This window comes from Amblyomma mixtum, chromosome 8, assembly GCF_055824585.1.
Source record: "Amblyomma mixtum isolate Tamu chromosome 8, ASM5582458v1, whole genome shotgun sequence".
In the NCBI taxonomy this organism is placed as follows: domain Eukaryota; kingdom Metazoa; phylum Arthropoda; class Arachnida; order Ixodida; family Ixodidae; genus Amblyomma; species Amblyomma mixtum.
Window position 1 is genome coordinate 136970905 of NC_143019.1, and position 21805 is coordinate 136992709.

The window sequence follows — 21805 nt, forward strand, 5'->3', positions numbered from 1 at the left end:
ATTGCAGCGTGTCCTGTTGAAGTTGGCAAAGTGTATCGGCCCGAGGGTGGTGGAAAGATGCCATCGCCGGGTGAGCCTACCGCCAGGAATACCTGAAGAACGAAGAGCACACAATTTAGCATTGTGCGCCGATCGGTGCCGCCGAGCCCACTGAGTCGTCCGCTGTGCTGGCTCTTTCTTTTAAAGGCTTCCCACGAAGTCCCGGATGACGCAGGTGTCCCGGATGTCGCACCGAAATCGTGATCCAGCCGGGGGATATCGTCCACGTGCTTCTGCGTTGTCGGCTTTAGTGCCAGCATGATGACCGGGCGGAACATTGCAGCGTGTCCTGTTGAAGTTGGCAAAGTGTATCGGCCCGAGGGTGGTGGAAAGATGCCATCGCCGGGTGAGCCTACCGCCAGGAATACCTGAAGAACGAAGAGCACACAATTTAGCATTGTGCGCCGATCGGTGCCGCCGAGCTCACTTATTCATAATGAGCGCATCGCGAACTATTCTTCTCAGCTTACGTGATGAAAAAGTGGTGGTACGGAGCACACGGCGACACAGTCTCATTACAGCACGCGAAATAAACAATACAGATTCAGGCAGTCAAAAAAGCATGCATTAGAGATATTACATTCTAGTCGCTTCAGTGATTTTTTCCTAAAGGCGATGCATGTACTTGTACTGCATCTAAGTATGTCTTTCCTTATGTGTTTCTCATGTGCTGTTTTCGACATTGTGTTCTTTTGTACAATCTCTACGGTAAAATTTCTTTCAACGACAGTGCCGTGGAATAACTATGTCTCCGATAGTCGTAAAATCTATTCGCCCATGTAGGGCCCTTTCGCGAGCAATGATTTAACATGCATTAGTAAGATGGCGATTAACACTCGTCGTGTACTTACATACTGGCCATGGTGGCCCCATTTCCTGTATTAGCAGCACTTTGAGCCTCAGCTGCTGGGGTCTGCGCCGCTGTGGCACTGATGAAAAAGAAATTGATAATCACAGATTAGCTTGGCTATGGATTAAGCTAGTTGTACTCATAGGAGGAATGAATTCCTATGAGATAGCCGTTGGTGAGGAAAAAGCAGCTTTATTTGTCTTAGTAACCTGTAGAAAACTTTGAGGCATCCCGGAATAAACTTTATTTAATTTAGAATCATGATATCTCGGATCTGCTCGGGTGCTTCAAAAGTGACCGGGGCCTGTGAGTAGCGTATTTAAGTACATGGTGACGATAAAACCATTAGTGCAGTGTTTCGAAGGGTGCGAGAGCGATGTAGGCGTTGACTTCGGGTTTATTATGGCTGAGTCACAGTGCTCGGCTGTGCGTGGATGGCCGCTGGCATACTTTGCTTCTTCTCTGAGCTGCGGAGCTAAGTTCCCGCGGTTATTAAGGGGGAAGGCTGGGCTTTTTGTGGTTGACATTGCTTGAAATTGCTTGAATGCTCCAAAATTTAGAGTAGGAGTATTTTTCATTGATTTGTTTTCGTTCCAAAGACGATGGTTTCTTCGACGTTTGTCCTACGGTCTGCCTCTTTGCAATTTTCGGCCAGCGGGTTGGGTAATCTACACAGTGCAGAAATGTGTTCTGTTTCTTTCTCAACAGAACAGCCGATTCTGACCAGCAGTTCTTCTGTGATTGGGGGACGTCGCCGCGACTAATTCCTTCCACTTTGTTCTGCATGGCCTGGCGTTCTCGCGGCGATGCACGATAGGGGCTGGAATGGTTCGGCGCCAGTGGTTTTCGAACCAACCGACTTCCGCAGCCGAGGCGGCCGCCCAATTCACACGGCCGCCTGTCACCACCCTCCTTCTCTCCCTCTTCCCCTCCTGCCACCTGCCCCGGTTGGCAGGTGGCGCGGGAAGTCGAGAGAAAGAGAGAGAGAGAGATAGAGTACGCAGATAGTTATCCCTGCTGACGGCACCACAACAAGGTGAGCTGTAAGTATAAAGGAGCCTGCGAAGCCGAGTAGCAGTCTGGATTCGCCAGCGGAGAATTATGAACATGTTGCTGTTAAGAGCTAAACAGCAAATTTTCGGAAAATGCTGCAGGAATAACCAAGAAATCTCCTTAACAACACTTTTAAGATCGATTCATCAAAGTACATTTCACTGTCACAAAAACGTGCATTAAGAAACCAGCACGCGTATACGCTAACCGGATATCCTTATCACAGTAACACTTTCAAAGATTCTTTCTTCCCGCTAGCAACAAGGGAATGGAACCGTCTAGACGCATCTATAACTAACGCTGATTCATTTTCAAATTTTTGTTCTAAACTAGAAGGCGCGTTTTAAAACTAGAGTTGTGGTTAGAAAGCTTTTTTTTTTCAACTTCAAGGAGTATACAATGTGTTATGCCCATGTTTATATTGTGTTTATGTTTCTGAACTAGCATGCTTTTTTCTTTGGATTGCTTGTGGAAATCTGTCAAACTTCTTTTCAGTTTTTCTGAGCTATAAATTGTCTACATTATTGTTGTCCTTTGTACAGCCGCTTTTTGAAATGTTTATCCTTTACCCTGTATTATACATGTAATGCCCACCTGCTAAGGTCTCAACCAGAGACTGGCAGTATTTCAAATAAATAAATAAATAAATAAATAAATCTCCGACGACTGCCAAGTTCACTGGGTGCTTTCGCCGAGTGCTATTTTTTTACTTTTGCCGGGTAGAGTATTTTGAAGGACTATCGCCGTCTTCCTGCCTGCCGGGCATTGCATTACAACAACGTGACAATATTTCAGCGTTGTCTCTTACCTCGCCCCAGGAGTGGAAGCAACCTCGTTGTTGGTGGCTGCTGCAAAAGTTTTGTAAAAAAAAAGTGGTTTTGCGTCAAAGACCGGAAATTCTTTTGCAACTTATTGGGCCGTCAGCGTCGTTTTTGGGATGTTAATCGTGTAACGTGCGTTTTATCAATCAACATTTTTTTAACCAAATCACCTCAATGAACGGAAACGCAATGACAGCTGAAATTTTTCGGCTTCCAACATTTCTCTCTCGGGGACCACTTTGCAAGACTAGCATCGCGTAAATGTGTCTGTGAGAAAATAATGAACATTTGCAAGTAATGACAACTGCTGTTTAGCTGACAACAGCGCAAAGTCTGCTGGTCTCTGAAAATGAGAACCATATGTAAATTGCATTTCTAATGCGCCCCAATTAGACCTTTTTTATTCTCAGTAACTTGGGCTTCTAGATGCCTGTTATCTTTTTTTTTAGACTCAGAATAGGTCGAGCTCTCACAGTCACTGAATTAAAATTCTTTGGAGGACTTCGATTTCTTGCTGTAAACAAGCCGATATATCTTTAGTAAAACGAGCTTCTGGGCAAGTTGGCTACTTTGCTTCCACATGACTGCAGCGTAAAAAAGACGAGCACACAAAGGAAGAAAACACTTACGACACGGACAAACGCTGCTCTTTCATGCTCCCTCAATCGATCATTCACACACCTGCCAGACTGGCCGACATAGGCTTTTCCGCATGACAGTGGAATTTCATATACCACTCCTGACTGGCACTGTACATGGGGCGTGGTGTGCTTTTTCCCGCATCCAGATTTTGTAGCCTCCTTACCGGAGATACGAGGGCACAGTTGGCCAAGCTTTTTCGGAGCCGAAAAAACGAGTGGCACCCCAAACCTATTCGCTACTTTTTTCAAGTTATGCGAGACTGCGTGCAGGTAGGGGGCAACTTCCGGACGCACAGTGCGCTCAACTTCCCTCGTCTTCGTGCACGTCGCGCTCTTCTTTACCTTTTTCAAGAGGGTTACGGCAACAGCCCTCACAGTCGACGGAGGGTAGCCCGAGTCCAATATTCTTGCCAATTGGCCGTCAAAGCTGGTCTGCATTTCATGTTCGCATGATTTATCTAGTGCAGATTCTAGGCATAAGTTCACAATGCTTCTTTTTATTATTTTAGAGTGTGCAGAATCATATGGTAAAAGTAGTTTCTGCACACGTGGAGAGTACCGCCAACACACGTGATCCCCAACGAACTTAAAACGAATATATAAAAACTGTAGAAAATTCTCGTTTGGAACTTCGCAAGTGAAGGTCAGTCCCTTTACATGCTGTTTAAAAGCGTCTAAAATCTTGTCAACAATAGCTCACTAGTGTAAAGGGCTCTGCTTTTGTCCGTTTGTCAGCGTTTGTCCATGTCGTAAGTGTTTTCTTCCTTTGTGCTTGTCTTTTTTTACGCTGCAGTTATGTGGAAGCCGATATATGTATTGTTGCTTTCGTTAGTTCACAAACACAATGTTTATTTTGTATTTCTTATACACGTGTTTTATCAGGCACAACCATTACTGCATCCTTCATCGCACTTTTTTTCATTAATGCCCTAAGGCAATGAATCTCGTTTTAAAAAAAATCTACTACTCTCAACTCGTATCTGAAGCCACCGACATGTCAAAGGAATGCAAAATAAAATAGCGTCAAAACTTACCAGCCACGGCTGCCATCTTCATACACTCTAACAGCGTTTTTGCAACCTCGGATCCAATGATAGAAGCCAGTTCCTCCTCATTTACTTTGTCCACGTCGGTCACAGATGTCACACCCTTGCGATGCAAGTAGGCCAGTACTTGGCTCCTCTCGTCTTCACTCAAATGAGGGAAAACTGCCTTCAGGTGGTGAGCGAGGGCGTCCATGGATGATGGCTGAAAGGCTCCTGAAAGGTGGGACGCATCAAAATTTGCCTCTAATAATCCTTTACATCTCTGTGCCAACGATTTCATTCGCTACAAATACGAACATATATTCGAGATTTCTAAGTTAGTCCTTTTGGGTGAATACAACGTTTAGCGCGACAGTCCCAACATGCAACCTGATTACTGGGACAGGCAAACAAAAACCTGTTAAGTATTTGCAAAGACGCAGTACAGGGAAGCAAATATGGCAAGAAGTATATATCTTAATAGTACCTGGGTATATTTCTACCATTTTCTTTTTCTGTCAGATCTTTGACAGGGACATTAATCTGCGAACTTGTTTCATGATGTCTGCCTTGGGTATCATTTCTAATTTATGTCCAGAAGCTTCTCGTTCGTCTGCTATACCATATAAAAGCAGGAGTGAAGGAATTCATCATCATCATCAACATAGGAACGCCTCCTGCAGGAAAAACATCTCTCTCACATCCATATCGCAGAAAACTAGACGGCCGATATCATTTTTTTGGCAATCTGCTCCTGCCACCAGTGCCACCAAGCGCCCTTAAAACATCATCCGTGACTGCAGAGCATATAACAGCCCGCTGTTCAACAACTCCTTCAGTGGGCCGGAAAGAGCGTCTGCAATGCACATGCGTGACAATCCGTTCCGCTTGCTTACTATACCGGCTGGTAATGGTCCTTGCTCGCACGCTAAACGTACCGGCAATATTTTTATGCTGATCTTGCTTAGCCCACTTCTTTTGGCTTCAACCATATCAATGCGTGCATAATGTAAAGAGATTAATGTCAGCAGACAACACTGAGCATCCCTGGCCCGGGATAAACATGGTTTAACCTCAAGGCTGATGTGCTTGCTGCTATTACTGCACTTTCTGCGAAAACAGACATCGGACGTGCTGGTCTGATGACTACTTTATGCCAGCCTAATTAAAACAAACTTGACCTTGTGCAGAAAGGGTCTCATGTCGCCCCCACGCTTACGGCTAAGGCCACGTACATTCGTTGGACAGTGAACATACTCTTGCACTCAGTGATGCTGTATCCGAAGCTGAGTCAAGTACTCAGATGAACCAGCGCAAAAGGAGAAAGGACAAAAAGGAAGGATGACGACACGCACACAAACGCTGAACTTTCAGCTTTATTTAGAAAGTAACTAGCGCAGTTTCCTCTCAGGGACCAGGACGCAGAAGCAGAGCAAGACAATTTAGATAAGGCAGTGACTCGGGATATGGAAGAAGGGCACAAACAAACAGAAAACTATACAGCACTTTGCAATAACAGACCAAGGAAAGAAATTAGAATGCGGAGATGAACAGCCGACAAGGAACACGTTGTAAACAAACGGTGATAAAAACTTGATATTGGAAGCTGAAAACGGTAAAAGGTGAAAGACTGGTTCTGCGCTGGTTCTTCTGTGATCATGGCTTACCAACTAGTACAAGAAGAAGTGTCGCTGAGTCAGTTGCAATAAATTACGCTGGGCGGTCTCGAGGATCGATCCCATCAGGGCAACCTTATCTTATGCGGTATCTTAGACCCCAGCTCCAAAACCTAGGCGCAATCTACACAACATGTTCGCAAAATCCTTTCTGACACACGACGTATCTTCCCCTCATGCTCCAAGACAGGGCCAGTATAAATCAGAGGAATGTCAATCAATACGTCGAAAATTTGTTTCCTTCAGAGCAAGACACAATATTATATTGTAGCGTTCGAAGAATTCAAAGATATAATTAGTGAAGGTATTTCCCGCGTCACACGCTAGTCCTAAAGAAAGTTGGCCGAATTGGGAAAGTCTGTGGGAGTGAAGTGTCTCTTGCGCTGGAGTAAAGCGCACATATACTAAACGCAGCGACTACAGTGAGGGGGCCCGTCACTTTAAAATCCAGGCTATAGTGAGGGGGCTCGTCACTTTAAAATCTAGGCTACAGTGAGGGGGAAATAACAAATTGTAAACATGACGTTTAAGTTTGCTTGCAGTTACACACAATTATATATTTTTATAATTTTGTTTGCTTCCTCCGTGACCTGGAGCCGTTAGGTTAGGTTAGGTTAGTAGTTATCCTGCTAGTACCAATGACATGTTTACCTCTTGTAAGGTGTTACCGTTTTTTCTGTGCTATAAGCACTACTTAGCACACCTAATCTACCAAAAAATAAAACATGACTTTGAATCATTTTCTCGTTCTTATTTGAATAGAGAAATCCCACATAACTTGCGCACAATTTCCTTGATTGCTTCTAGGCCTCGCACTAATTACGGAACCCAGACTACGGATCACCAAATAACAGTTTTATGCAACAAATATCCAACACTAATTGCTTGTGCCCAGGAGAGTGTCACCATTCACCAATTTAAGAAGAAAATGAGCAATCTTTTGAACACCCCCGTGTGAAATTTTGTTATGCATACCTGCTGCATTCATTTTTACACCTACTGTTCTGTACTGTTCTTTCTTGTTCTGTGCGAATGTGTTTTTCTTTTCTACTCCAATTACTATCGCTCATTGCTGATGACTTCTTGAGTATTATTTTCTGCCTGATCAGTGTTTGTGTAACTGCTTATGATGAATTCCTGTCCCACTGTGTTTTATGTACCACTGTTTTCACTGATATGTCACTCTGCACCATCTGCACCGACGTGTAAAGCGGGTGTTAGGCCTCGTCAGGAGACACTACAGTCTCCTTTAGCCTCTCCCCGCGGACACCATGTATTGTTGTCCGAAATAAAATGAAATGAAATGAAATGAAAAAGGGGCCCGTCACTTTAAAATTTAGGCTACAGTGAGGGGGAAATAACAAATTGTTGTAAACATGACGTTTAAGTTTGCTTGTAGTTACACGTAATTATATATTTTTATAATTTTGTTTGCTTCCTCCGTCACCTGGAGCCGTTAGGTTAGGTTAGGTTAGGCGTTGAGCCGTTGACAACGTACAGTGCAAGCAGCGTCTCGCGTCACTACAGTCGTTGGGTCCCGTCACTGTAGCGCAGATTTTAAAGTGAAGGGCCCCCTCACTGTAGCGTAGATGTTAAAGTGACGGGCCTCATCACTGTAGCGTAGGTGTTACACTAACGGGCCCCCTCACTGTGGCCTAGATTTTAAAGTGACGGGCCCCCTCACTAGTCACTGCCTATACTAAAACTGCTACGCCTACTGTTCCGCCACAGACCGTGTCTTTGAATTAGACTTCTTGCCGACAGTTTTCTCAGTGATAAAAAACACGCATCTTACGTTTCTGCTTCAAGGAGCAACATTGGGAGTGCTTTGTCCACCACTTGTAATAGTTACACGCCCACACTTTCCTTCCTTTTTTGCTATGTGCGCACTGGGATTAAGAAACGTGATGATCTGTTTTCAGTTATTGACACGTGTTCAGATAATTATTGCATTGGCCAAAACGTCGCTTTGGAGGGATATTGCTGATAATTGAATATTTTTTATGTGAATGTGTTTCGAAGTTTTTTCGCTGTGACCGTACCTTGCGTTCTGGTGGTGGAGTGCTGAGGGTTTGATTGTTGGAATTGTTTTGTGTTAGATATTGCTTTATAGCTCGTGCAGTTCGAAATAGCATATGCACGTGTCACTCTCAGACATCGATATTTATTTTTTTTGCCTCTGTTATTGACCATCCAATTCAGCCGTTACATTCAATTCTGTGCTACATGGTGTATTAAAGGAATTAAATTCCCCGGTTTCCTTCAAGTTCACTCTTTCTTCTTGGTGATTTCAATTTTTTAGAAATAAACTGGCGGGACTCTCTTCCCGCATCTGATGGCTCATCCGAGTGGTATCGCTTCATTAAGGTCTACCTGGATTTTAATTTCATCAGCTTAATCTGCCACCTACAGGATCTACAGACCAATCTGCTAATATTTTTGACCTCGTTCTCTCTTCAACGAATCAGCGTGTTAAGTGAACTGCACACTTCTGTTCCTGCCACCAAAACGCCGAAAGCTATTCGTGTGTACACAAACGCAGACCTTTACTCGATAAGCCGGCTTCGTCAGCTGGCTAACCTCTCTGAGTTCATAAGGACAACATTAGACTTCCTTACAGTCAGGAGGAAAACCTTAGAGTCAGGACAACCTTAGACTTCAATCAACCAAATGATCAGGCAGGCATTCGCAAAGGATACTTGACATTGTGCCATATTCACACTACCAATGAGGGGATCTATAAATGCCCAGAATATAACCCACGCTTATTCATTGATTACGAGAAAGCATTTGACTCAGTGGAAACCTCAGCTGTCATGCAGGCATTGCGGAATCAGGGCGTAGAAGAGTGTTGTGCGAAAATATTGGAAGATATGTACAATGAATGCACAGCTACCATAGCCCTCCATAAAGTGAGCAGTAAAATTCCATTAAGGAAAGGTGTCAGGCAGGGGGACGCGATCTCGCCATTGCTATTCACCGCCTGTTTACAGCGGGGATTCCGGGTCTGAAATGGGAACATTTCTGGATAATCTGCGATTCGCTGATCACATCGCCTTGCTAGATCACTCAGGACATGAACTGCAAATCATGATCAATGAGCTAGGCAAGCAGAGCAGAATGGTGGAGCTAAAAATTAAATGCAGAAAACCAAAGTGGTGTTCAACGGCCCAGCAAGGGATCAGCAGTTCGTAATTAGTAGCGAGGTGCTGGAAGTTGTAATAGAATATGTCTACTTATGGCAGGTAGTAATCGCCGATCCGTATCATGAGAGGTAAATAACTAGAAGAATAAGAATGAGGTGGAGCGCATATGACAGATTCTTTCAGATCTTGAATGGTAGTTTACCAATTTGTCTCAAGAGAAAAGTATACAACAGCTGTATCTTATAGGTACTCACCTATGGGGCAGAAGCGTGGAGGTAACGAAAAGGATTACGCTTAAGTTAAAAACAGTACCATGAGCTATGGAAAGAAAAATGATAGCTGTAGCGTTAAGAGACCGAAAGCGGGCAGCGTGGGTGAAGGAACAAACGTGGGCTACTGACAACCTATCTAGTTGAAAACAAGAGAAAGAAGTGGGCTTGGGCAGGGCATGTAATGCATAGGAAAGATAACCGCTGGCCCTTATGGGTAACGGAGTGGATTCGAAGAGAAGGCAAGCGTAGCAGGGGGCGGCAGAAAGTTAGGTGGGCGGAGGAGCTTAAGAAGTTTGCTTATTCCCTGCCTTCGCATTGAAATCACCCATTAGCGCAGTGTACTGTGTATTTACATTGCTCATTGCCGCATGCAATTCTTCTTAAAAGCTTTCTGCGATCTGGTCATCATAGCTAGACGTAGGCGCCTAGGCGCCACACCTAGTTAACGTCTGTGCGCTAATCCATGATAGCATAGCGTATGTCCTTTAACACTTAATACGTTTGACATGTCGTAACCTCGCTAAGTGCTAAGACATCCCAATTAATAGCTGCTAGTTCCTCGAACAACTCTGCTAGACTAGCCTTATTCGTTGAATTGTTTTTGTTTTATGACTTCCCTTGTAATTTTGTTTTTTGCTTTTTGTATTGTGCCTATTGTGCCCCTCCTGCCAGGGCGTTTCACTGGTCCTGCAGTATGCTCTAAATGAATAAATTAATTAATTAATTAGTGTTTGCCAGGTTCAGTTTCCAATGGCGGCCTGTCCGAAGCCAGTGATTCTAGCACCCTCCGCTGCGTCAAAGGTCTGACCGCGGCCTTGGTCAGTTGCTCCGCTGCCGTGGAGTACTGAGGGCCGAAGGTTTGCTCATAAGGTGTTTCTGGCCGAGTACTACACCATGGTGGCATCCTGTTCTCATGAACGAGTGCGTTGCTGGCTCTGGTCACCGAAATCAGGCCGCGACCCAGGCCAGGTTACAGAATTACATGGATACGCGAAGTTTTTTTTTGGTTCCGAATTGAGCGGCAGCGGGTTGTCGAAACCAAGCGCTAACCATAACAGCAGAATTGAGTTCATTGTTTAAATGGCACAAAAGGCAGCACGACTCAAACAAAATTACAAAGGGCATGCCAGAAGCAGATCCTCAAAGCAAACGAGAATTAAAGTACCAAATGAATAACTAACAATGAGCGCGAGAAAATGAAAAAAGACGCGAAGTGCTAGTGATGCGTCGCCTCCCGTAATGAACGTTTTGCCTTTTGAGGCTTTTATCCAGTAGTTGCAACATCAGAGCTCTGCCTTTGATTCAGTTCCACATATCCCTGTTCTGCTTTATTCGTAGTTGGCGCTGCAGTCTCAATCAAAATGCTCTGTATTCTCTCGCAGAAATTCCTGCCAAATAACCGCAACCATTTCGCAATGTTTTATACTTGCTAATAGGTATTAAATGTATCATTACCAATGCTACACTTTCAAGAGGGGTAATGATTAGATAAGTTCCAAACCGCAATCTTAACTACACAGGAAATTTTTGTGCCAGAATAGTAAAATTGGTAAAAAAGGAACTCTATATTGTAATAAAGAATGTAGGCAATTTTTTGTGTTTTTCGTCTCTTCGGCCGAGTGCATTTTGTCCGTCTGAGGTCAATCGCTGCTCTTTCAAAGGCCTGACAGAGGAATTTCACAGGAGTGCATACAAAGTGAGCAGCCTTTATATTTTTGCGTCCAATTCTATAATATGTCGCCAGTTTTTACTAATGTTTTTTGAAGATTCTCCCTACATCTCATCAGAAAATCACAATATTTACAAAACCAGTATGATGGCTAATAAAGTATCTGTGATGAGAAGCTAACAAAGGATTCAATACCCATCCTATCACAATGTTAGTGGCGTTCTGAGGCACCCACTGGAGAATTAAACTAAGACCTTGCGAATGACAGAAATTTCAAACCTGGAAAAGAACTGCTCTGGGTCTAAGTATATTTTTTTAATAATAATTATTATTCGAAGATTTTTTGAACTTGCAAATTTTATGCCTATAAAAAGCAGCGACTCATCTCTCCAGTTTGCCGGCCAGTCGAAACCCTGTCTCATCTGCTTATCAATGTCTCCACATTTCTTTGACGCATTAAAAAAAAGACAGCAATCCTTTCCATCTCTATCACCATACCTAGCAGCTTGAAATAAGTGTTTACTGCAGGCCAAACGTTTAATAACAGACACGCATTTTCATTCCAGGGACAGAGCATGGAACAGAAGGCAGAGCAAGAAGTGAAGTCTATGAAAGCAAATTAATCGACGGCGTCGAAATTTCATTGAAATGAAGGCGAGCCACTCACTTTCTGAGGAAGTAATGCCGGACAGGTGGTCTTCTATTAGTACTCAGGCTTCTCGTAGCACCAAGGTTAACGCTGTACGCCTTGCTTATGAGCACGTGTTACTGCGGGGGCAAGCTGTGCGTCTGGTGACCAAAACTGCCGCGCCTCGAAGGAGAACCGCGATCCGCGCTCGACGGCTGGGCCGGCTGCCGATACTGATTGTTTCTTTTATTGGCGGTCGGCGTCGTGACGTCAAGGATTGCCTGCTCTGCACGCTTCCTCTGTAGAGAACCGACCAAGAAGTTTCTGTTGCCTCCATGCGTGCAAGAGTTCTGAAGCGAGCCCAGCGACACCCCTTATCTGCTGGAACGGCCGTTTATCTCTCGAGTTTCGGAGGAGTGAACTCAGAGGAGCTATGAGCCACAGCACTTCTGCCGCATTGGCTTTCGGGCCACAGGAAACGCGGAGGACCTGATTACACACGTAAGCGGACGCCTTCGGTCTAACGAGTTGTTAATATATTAGCTCACCCGTGCAGTGCTCTAAAACACCACATACCGTAATGCATAAAGAAGAATGGACAAATCCTACACTCCTTTTAAATGCCTACGCCTCGAAGCCTTACTCTTTCCTAGCAACTGAATCTATCTGAAATTCCCCACGAAAACACCAGTATGGGGGTGGTGGTCTTGACGGGAGTAGTACCAGTAAAAGCAGCTGTGTTTGTCTAGAAATATTAGTCGTAGCGGTGGTGGCACTAGTAGTAACAATCGCAGCAGTAGCACCAGTAGTATTATTAGCAATGCAGGTAGAAGTACCAATAGCATTGGTAGTGGTATTAGTAGCAGTACTAGTAATAGTAATAGTAGTAATTGTAGTAGTAGTAGTAGTAATTGTAGTAGTAGTAGTAGTAATAGTAGTAGTAGTAGTAGTAGTAGTAGTAGTAGTAGTAGTAGTAGTAGTAGCCGCCGCAGTAGTAGTAGCAGCTGTGCAGTAGGAAGAGTAGGAGGATATCTCCTGTATGCACTCAGTGGCCGACAACCTGAAAACTCTTGCGGGCAGGTATGACGTGTCTGTGGCATTCCCAGCGCAAGAAAGCTGAGCAGATTGTGGTCATGTATTGGACGGGAGAAGAGCGCCAGTTCGAAAACAGGGATGGCGAACCCTTTGTGGAATATGCGGCTCGTGCTGTGTATGAAATGCCACTGTCGTGTGTAGGTGTTTATATAGGGCAAACGGGTCTCTCTATCATCTGCTGACCATGGGAGCACCATAAATAGTAAGAAAAGGAAACTGAGTCGACTGTACCCCTTCACTACAAATAGTGCAAATGTGAGCCGGTGCTTGATGATATCGCAAATCTGGGAAGGAGTCGCGATAAGGTGGCTGGTGAAGTACTTGAGGCCTTTGTGATTGCAAAGAAAGGCGACGCATGTTGTAGTGACCGCTCTATCTTCCTCGGAAACAAAGGTGCCTTCATGAAATCTTTTTATAATAACAACGCCTTGAGAGAAAACAACCGCGTTTGTATTGAAAAAATGACATTCAGTTCTGCTTGATGTGGTCTGGTTTTTTTGGGCAGTGACAACCTCTTGATAAATAGTAATGAGAACAGTGTAATATCCGTATGAGCCACATGAAAATTGTATGATCAGTAGAAGATTAATATGAGAGTTAATGAGATTTTACCAGATGTTATTTAGTTCTACTCGTCGTATGAGTCGTTCATTTAGTGTGAATTAGTGAAAATCGTACCCTCAGTGAGCAATATGAGGTCTTTATATTTCTCGGTGACAATATGACCATCAATCTTTACCGTTTGGTACGAAGAGTTTCCTTTTCTCAGCCTTCTCATTAATCCATATGAGGACTCTCACTTGCGTGCACGAGCTCTCGTCCGTGATAAGTCCCCAAGTTGTGTATGTGAACTCATCACAACTCTACAAAAGATATATCCTTGAATCAACTTTTGTGAAGGTCCTACAACTCGTCGCTCACCTTATACTTAAGCCTATGTGTGCAAAATTCATTTCAGAGTAGAAGCAAACGACGGGGAGTTGGACTGAAAGCACCTTTGCAAATAGAAAATAAATGGCCCTGTAATGCATTACTTGACCGTGTTGCACTAGTCATTTATTGACAGGCAAACATTAAGAATACAAGAGTGAAATTATGTGTATTAAAAATTCTGACAATCTAAACGAAAATATTTTGCTTCACGCAGCAGAAATTTAAATTAGCAACCATATGCCACGAAAATTTACACTGTGACATGTAGAACGATGACGCTGGGCTGTACGAGACCAGGGAAAATAGAATGATTGAGCATGCAGGTTTCCCTATGTTCATTCTGGGCTACAGGTATATAACAGAAAGTTCAAGAGTAGCGTGCAACTGTCGATTGGAGCGCTAACCTCAAATAATGCCTTGCAAAACATGGTATAAGCATGGCTTCCTGAAGGCATTCTCCGGGTTCAGGTGGGAAGCCTTGCACAACCGCACGAGTTGGTTTTTTTGGAAATATGCAGTTCGCGATCAAACTTCCCGATGTCACTCAGACGTTTGGTCTTTACAAAGCCATCATTAAATCATGTGTACAAGTATATTCCACTGGAAAATACAAAAAAAGTAAAGAAGTGGTAAGGCTGTGCGTGAGTTTCTAAAGAACTATCTAACAAAATCACTCTCAAGTATGTGGGTTTACTGGCAAGGTTTGGGCCCTGCACTCAGAGCCAACGCCACTCCGCTAGCTCGACCACACCTGTGGCCGCGAAGAACAACACCACCAAGGAATAAGGCCGCAGGCAAAACCTTTAATTGGGATCTCCCAATGTCTTCTCTCGGTCGCGCGCAGGCAGCAGACAGGCAGCAGGCACAGGACACAGGCACAGGAGACAGGCACAGAGCAGTTCAGGTCACCTGGTCCGCCGCTGGTGTCGCGTCCGCTCTCTCTCAAGGCTCGCTGTCAACTCTCCTGGTCTCCATCAGCCTTTCTATGTCCCGTGTGCGCGGCCCGCGCGGCCGCCGAAACCGAGAGGGGTGGGTAAGGAGGGCTGCCTACGTGACGACGCGTAGTCGCAGGCTCCTCCCCTCCGCTCCCTCCGCTGCTGCGCCTAGTCGGGGGCCGCCAGAGGAAGAGCCGCGGTAGGCCACGAGAGAGAGAAGGGTGCACCGGCGGGCGAGGGCAACATGGGTCCCCACAAGTAATAAAGCGAAATTCTGTATTAACATGATTTTAAAAATAGATTTCACTATTACACACCAGCGAAAAACAGGACATGATTCTTTATGACGTACATATCTTACCTGCAAAGATCTTTAGAAATTTTTTATGAAACGCAACACGTTTCTTCTGCTTCGGTAGAAACTTTGCGCCATTGCGTCATATTACTACTTAACTGCCACGCGCTGATTGAAAAGCAAACAACAAGGAGCAAGGAGGAACATCTTAAGCTACTATTCCTGTATGGTCACATTCCACACTGCGCCCGAATAGTATTCATTAGGCTGCTGCATTTACACGTTGTGTTCAATGCTGTATTTTTATGTAGGGAGACAGTGACTTTATCCTCAGGTTTCCTGCGAAACCCCTAAATTGTAGAAAAAGTGAAATGGTACGAACATCACAGCCCTTATTCCAAAGAAACACTGAAATATATCTATTAAAACACGGATCTAATGATCCCTTTTAAGTATAGCGCCATATGAGAAAACAATAAAAGACTATTATAGCGCCATTAGAAATCCCAAAGTGAACAAGGGAGGGGAAACCGCCAGGGGGCTTGCCAACGTTTAGAGAGGAGCACTTGTCTTCATCTGGATGAAGCGTTCATCACTGGCGGGGTTTGATAAGGTCGTTCCTCTGAGGAGGAATGCCCAGTGAGGGTGAGGAGGGTGGGAAGAGGAAATGATGGTAGTAACTGGTTCACCGGTTAAATAGGGTGGGTACTCCGAGGGGGAAGGAAGGATGATGGCAGCTTAAGACCTTTAACTGACATCATGCCCGTACAAGGTTCACCCTCCCCATCTAAACAACATTCCCACTTCATGCCATCCTTCCCCTCATCATCATGCCTGTACAAAATTCACCCTCCTCAAACTGACACCGTTCCCAGTCCCCCCCTTCGGGGCCTTCCTCTTCGGAGTGACGACCCTATTGAACTTCCGCCAGTGATGAACGCTTCGCCCAGTCTTAGACAAGTGCTCCTGACGAAACATTGGCAAGCACCCTGAGGTTTTCCCCTCTCGATCACTGTGTGAGTATCAAGAACCGCCTGACCAACCGCTCTCTACCATGAACGCCATTCCAAGTGATTCAAAACCGTGCGTCTTGTATCTACAGGTACCATCAAAAGTAAATGGAAGGCCATATTAACGAAAAAATTTAATCATTGCCCGCTCAATTAATGCATCCCTGAATACATATGTGAGACTAATTGTAATTGTGCGAATTGCACTTTGCACCAACAAACATGGACCATTATGCTTTAGATTCAAAGAAATTAATTTTTTTTGACAAAGTCGCCTTTCATTTACTTTTGACGGCGACTGTACATTAGCACCACATAGCTACTTCACTCAGCTGCAACCTCTATTTTGCTGTTCTGTAAGCAAAAATGAGCAGTGTCAGCAGAGGCAGGTAGCAACCGCTAATCCGGATCATGAGAGAGAAATAACTAGAGAAACAAAAATGGTGTCGAGCGCATATGGCGGGTTCCCTCAGGCCATGAACGGCAGCTTACCAATATCCCTTAAGAGAAAAGTATACGGCAGCTGCATCTTGCCGCTACTCTCCTAAGGGGCAGAAACGTGGAGGCTAACGAAAAGGTTTCAGCTTAAGTTAAGCACAACGCAGCGAGCTATGGAAAGAAAAATGATAGGTGTAACGTTGAGAGACCGGAAGTGGGCAGAGTGAGTGAGGGAACAGACCCGGGTTGATGAAATCCTAGTCGAAATCAGGAGGAAGAAATGGGCTTGGGCAGGGCATGTAATGCGAATGCAAGACAACCGCTGGTCCTCGAGGGTAACGGAGTGGATTCCAAGAGGAGGGAAGCGTAGCAGCGGGCGGCAGAACGTTAGATGGGTGGATGAGATTAAGATATTGCGGGGATGCGATGGCCGCAGCTGGCAAAGGACAGGGTTAATTGGAGAGACATGGGAGAGGCCTTTGCCCTGCAGTGGGTGTAGTCAGGCTGATGATGATGTTTATCAGCAGAGGTTCTTTAAACCGTGCATGTATGCTGCTGCGTTAAACATCTTCAGGTGAAGCTATGATGCAGTGCCGCCACTGACACAGCCAACGCGCCCGCCTTAAGTCATTACGACGAAGGTACAGGCGTGGTCAAAAATGATCAGCAAAAATGGCGCCACTGGAATGGCGAAATCACCTGGTAATCTTCTCTTGTTGTGGGCGTTTTCGCCACCGGAGCGCCGTGTGTTGTCGTCTGCCATCCGCTGTTCTAATCTTTCTTGCTCACGCCTACCATGGAGAACATGCGCTGCCCATTTGTCACTACCATTGTTCCATCCGGCTACTAAAAGTTGCGGCCTTCAGCCGGTTGGGCCGGTACGAACGCGCGAGCGCATTTTGAACAATTACAGGCTCGCCAGGAAGTGTTCACTGCAGAAAGAAACGGCTCTGTGCGTTCTTCGAATCTGTCGTAAAGACTAGCCTGAAACATTGTCTGAGACATGCGTGCCACTTCCAGCAAGTCCAGAGCGGCAGTATTCGATATGCAGTCGCGGACACTCCCGGACCACTTGCTGACTTCATTCCGGCGTTTGAGTCTCTCGGGCAGGCCGCAAATCTCCGTACCCTGGTCAGAAAGCTACCCACACCCCAATAACAACGCTTTCATTTTTACCTCCTGGCACTCCGCGGACTTCTCGGGGCGCAGAAAATTTGTGCTCCGGTGGGCAGCACACGACATGATCATCAGCCTGACTATGTCCACTGGAAGACAAAGGCATCTTCCCAATCTCTCCAATTAACCCTGTCCAATGCCACCGGCGGCCTCTTTATACCCACACTTTTTTTTATCTTATCCGCCCAACTAACTAACTTTCTGCCACCTCTTGCTGTGCTCCCCTTTTCCTTGGATCAAGTCCGGTAACCTTAGCGGTCAACGGTTATCTTGCCTTCGCATTACATGCCCCATTTCTTGCTCTTGATTTCGACTAGGATGCCATTAACACCCGTTTATTTTGTGACCGACTTTTTCCTCTTCGTATCTGTCCTTTACGTCAGGCCTAGTTTATTTATTTATTTGTTGAATTTTTCGTTTACAGTCGAAAAACGTAAGCCAGGAAGGTGCGGGCAAGAGGCGTTTCAAAACACCTGACTAAGACCTGCCCTCATAAAAAAAATTCCAAGCATCTGACTGCGGCAGCTTAAAACCGAAAACAAACACAGATTTTAGTGAAAAACAATATTGAACACAAATAATAATAATAAAATAAAAACATTTTACGTACATAATAGTGCACTGTGATCTCAGCTACATACAAAACAGTAATCGGTGTTAAAAAACTACCACGTCATACTCGACTAGGTGGCCTTGGTGGCTAAGCCATAGCAAAGGCCACTAATCCGCTCTTCCTTACAATGCATGTGCTTGCCGCAATCATCGTCGCCTTCTTGACTGTCCTGACGTCTGCACTCTTGGGTTCGTCGTCCCTCCCTGCGGTTTATCTTGGCTGCGGTGAGATATGGGCGGGCTGCGTCAACAACGGCGTCAGCGCTGCCCTCGACACACCGCCACGGACGCTCATAACCCTCGCTGCCATTTGCATTGCTCCGTCACAGTCGACGTCACCATCTCCATCTAGTATAAAACCGCGACATCCGTCAACGGCACTTAACTGGCTTTGTGGCGGCGCCATGGCAAAGGCGACTAATCTAGTCTTGTTTACCATGCACGTTAGTCAACAATGGGAGTGCCTGCACTGTGGGGAGAGGTCCTCGGACTACTACCACATGGTGTGGGCGTGCCCCTCCAACGCTGCTTTTACTCCAAACCCAAACCCCACCCGGGAGGACTGGGAGGCGACCCTACTCGCCTGTTGCGACCTGAAAGCCCAAAAGGCGATGGACGAACGAGCTATGGCAGCAGCGGAAGCCACTGGGGTCCCGTACTAGGGACTCCACCTAGTGTTTGTGAGGGGAAGGGCACTAAGCCTGACTCCAGAGCAACCTCCATGTAACTCCCTCTTTTCAGAGGAAATAAATGTTTTTACCACCACCACCTCTTCGCAAAAAAAGAATCTAGCAACTACTTCTTAGTACAGCTACCAAGCCTACAGTGTCTTAGTGCTATCGCTACTGAATGTATCCGTTCACGTCTGATATTATCCGGTGACATTGAAACTAATCGCGGTCCAGATACTGACGCAATTCTCGCCGAACTACAAAAGAATTTCGTAGGTTAAGCTCAGCTCATCTCCGAGGTTTGCGAACTAAAAAAAAAAACAGCTGCTAACGACAGAGGGAACCATCTCCGATCTTAACAAAAGAATGCCCGATCTCGAGAATCACTACCAAACTCTGAAAACCCTTTAAAACAGAACTTCACTTAGCTGATTTACCACCGCCATACCCATCCTTATCGATCCGTGAAGCTCGCATTCTTCGCCGAATACGGTTTAATCTCCTACATACACCAGCCAAACTTTTTCTATACCGGTACACTTCCACACCTCAGTGCCCAAACTGTCCACACACATATGCAGACATAGAACACTGCCTTACACAGTTCCACGCAGCCTTCCAGTCCCCCGCCTATCCTTTACCCCCACCCCCACCGTGGCCCATCTGGCTCGCCTCCCTGGATCTGAAGCTGCAATGCGCCCTCGTCGCCTTGGCCCACGACCTATTGAACTCCTGACATAAAGGATGTTCCACTAAAAGTGTCACACCACCGCCGCCACCTCTTATCTGCGCGCCAACTTCGTGAAGGCAGTCGCCGCCGTACCACGGCCCGCGCTCCGCCTTAAGGGTATGATGCGATAGATAATCAGTTAATGCACATACATGCAGAATTGATCTTTCTGTACTCAACATTCATAGATCCCTGCGAGTCCTCGTACTACTCCTGGTGTAGTAGTGCAGCGGGGAATCGGTGCGGCCGCGGGTGGAATTTGTGCGATCCAAATTTCTCTTACCGAGTAACCTCGCGCGACTAATCATTAATTTAACCGCCACCTGCCAGGTCACACCATTTTTATGAGTACCATGGACTGTTATCACGCACAGAGACGGGTTCTCGCTGAATGGGGCAAGTACCTGATACCTTGAAACCTGATAATGGCGCAAATCTGCCGAGACACTGCAGGGAATGCGATGGCTGCTACCCACAGTTCAACAAAGCCACCGTCATCGGAAGGGGCAGGTCGAGGCTTGAAAGGGAGATTTTAGAAGCGGCACACATGCGCAAAAATTGGGCTTGATATGTGTGTGAGTGAGCCTTCCGTGGCGCTTTTAGATAAAGAGACCCGGTTTCTGTTAAACCTGTGACGGGCATTTCATTGTTTTTTTTGTGCGTTTTTTGTTCGTTTCGATGTATTTCATTAACTATCTCGTGTGTTCCACGTGTCACTATCTCAGTTCTCGTACGCTATGCGCAGATGCAACCTTTGCTGCGACATGTCTTTTTTCAATAAACTTCAGTGGCTAGTTACCGCTCGTCCTGTCCTCTTCTCGTTCTTCAGTCCTGTCAAGTTCGCGGTTATTCCCCCTCTCCAACATTTCAGACCAACTGGCCCAAAGCTTCCCCTTGTTGAACCTTATATGCTTGCAGTTTGACATCCGATGGTACATGTTTTAGCTTCCGCGTTAGGAATCCGTGTTTTCGTTGAGCTGCTCTACAAATGTTTTGCACAGATCACTCCAGTTTAGGTCATGACTAATCGTGATACCTAAACATTTTAATTTACTAGAACGCTTTAGCTCTTTGTTATTAATTATGTACGGGAACACTAATGGAGTCTACTTGTTCGACGCGATCATAGAAATTGACTTATCATAACTAATATTCCTGTCCCACTGTCACCAATCATACAAAACCTTCAAGGAGTCATTCAAGAGAACCGGGTCTTGCAAGCATTTTACGCGACAAAATAACACAATGCCATCCGCAAACAAGCGCCCTTCGAAGAGAGGGTGTATGTCATTCTTAATATCATTAATATATAATAAAAACAACGTAGGACCCAGAACGGACCCTTGCAGAACCCCAGAGGCTATTGATGAAGTCGATGAGCGTTCTTCATCTATTTGTACAAATTGTTCTCTGTTATTTAAGTAAGCCTGAATCCAATTAATTATTTGTACATCGATGCCCATCTCATGCAATTTGTGTAAAAGTTTGCCATGACACACTCGGTCGAATGCTTTGGAGTGATCTATCGCAATGACATCAATTTGCTCTTTTGAGTTTATGGCTGTAGCAAAAGCATGAGTAATTTCAAAATAGCTGTGTGATTTTCGAGAGACGGCAACGGAAGCCATGCTGTTTACTATAAAAAAGGTGTTTACTTTCAATGTACAAGGTATTTGGATATTATATGCTCTAACATTTGGCATACAGAACATGTGATAGATATAGAACGGTAATTTGAAACATAAAATTTATCACCATATTTAAAAACAGGCACAACTCTCGCTAACAGCCAGTCACCCGGTACAGTGCTATCACGTAATGATGCTATAAATATAATCTCTAAAAAATAGAAACCCCATTCGCAGTAACGGTTCATAAATTCGTTAGGTATGTTATAAGGACTAGGTGACTTCTTAGAATCCAGTTTTAAAAGTACTGAAAGAATACCTTCTCGTGATATGACAATGCCATCATGCTGCTGGGCGCTTGGCGCTTTCTATGAATGTAAATGCTGTTTCGGAGTAAATGCCGACACAAAAAAATCTATTAAAGGCTTCGGCAACTAGTTTCGGTTCGTAGTATAAAGTACC

At 45.1% G+C, this 21805-nt stretch overlaps 1 protein-coding gene across 5 annotated transcripts in view; it reads right to left on the reverse strand.

The window, feature by feature from the left end:
• Positions 1-21805, reverse strand: part of LOC149334580 (uncharacterized) — a 61639-nt gene that overhangs the window by 39549 nt on the left and 285 nt on the right. The window contains exons 2-5 of one of the 5 annotated variants that reach the window (XM_089555183.1): positions 14650-14951; positions 4439-4663; positions 2751-2790; positions 891-968 (exon numbers count right to left, since the gene is read on the reverse strand). In XM_089555183.1, coding sequence (XP_089411309.1) covers positions 891-968; positions 2751-2790; positions 4439-4643 — 323 coding nt within the window. In that variant the 5' untranslated portion in view covers positions 4644-4663; positions 14650-14951. Of the gene's footprint in view, positions 1-890; positions 969-2750; positions 2791-4438; positions 4664-11859; positions 12272-14649; positions 14952-21805 lie in introns of those variants that run through there. The other 4 variants (XM_089555185.1, XM_089555182.1, XM_089555184.1 and 1 more) reach the window with 4 other exon arrangements.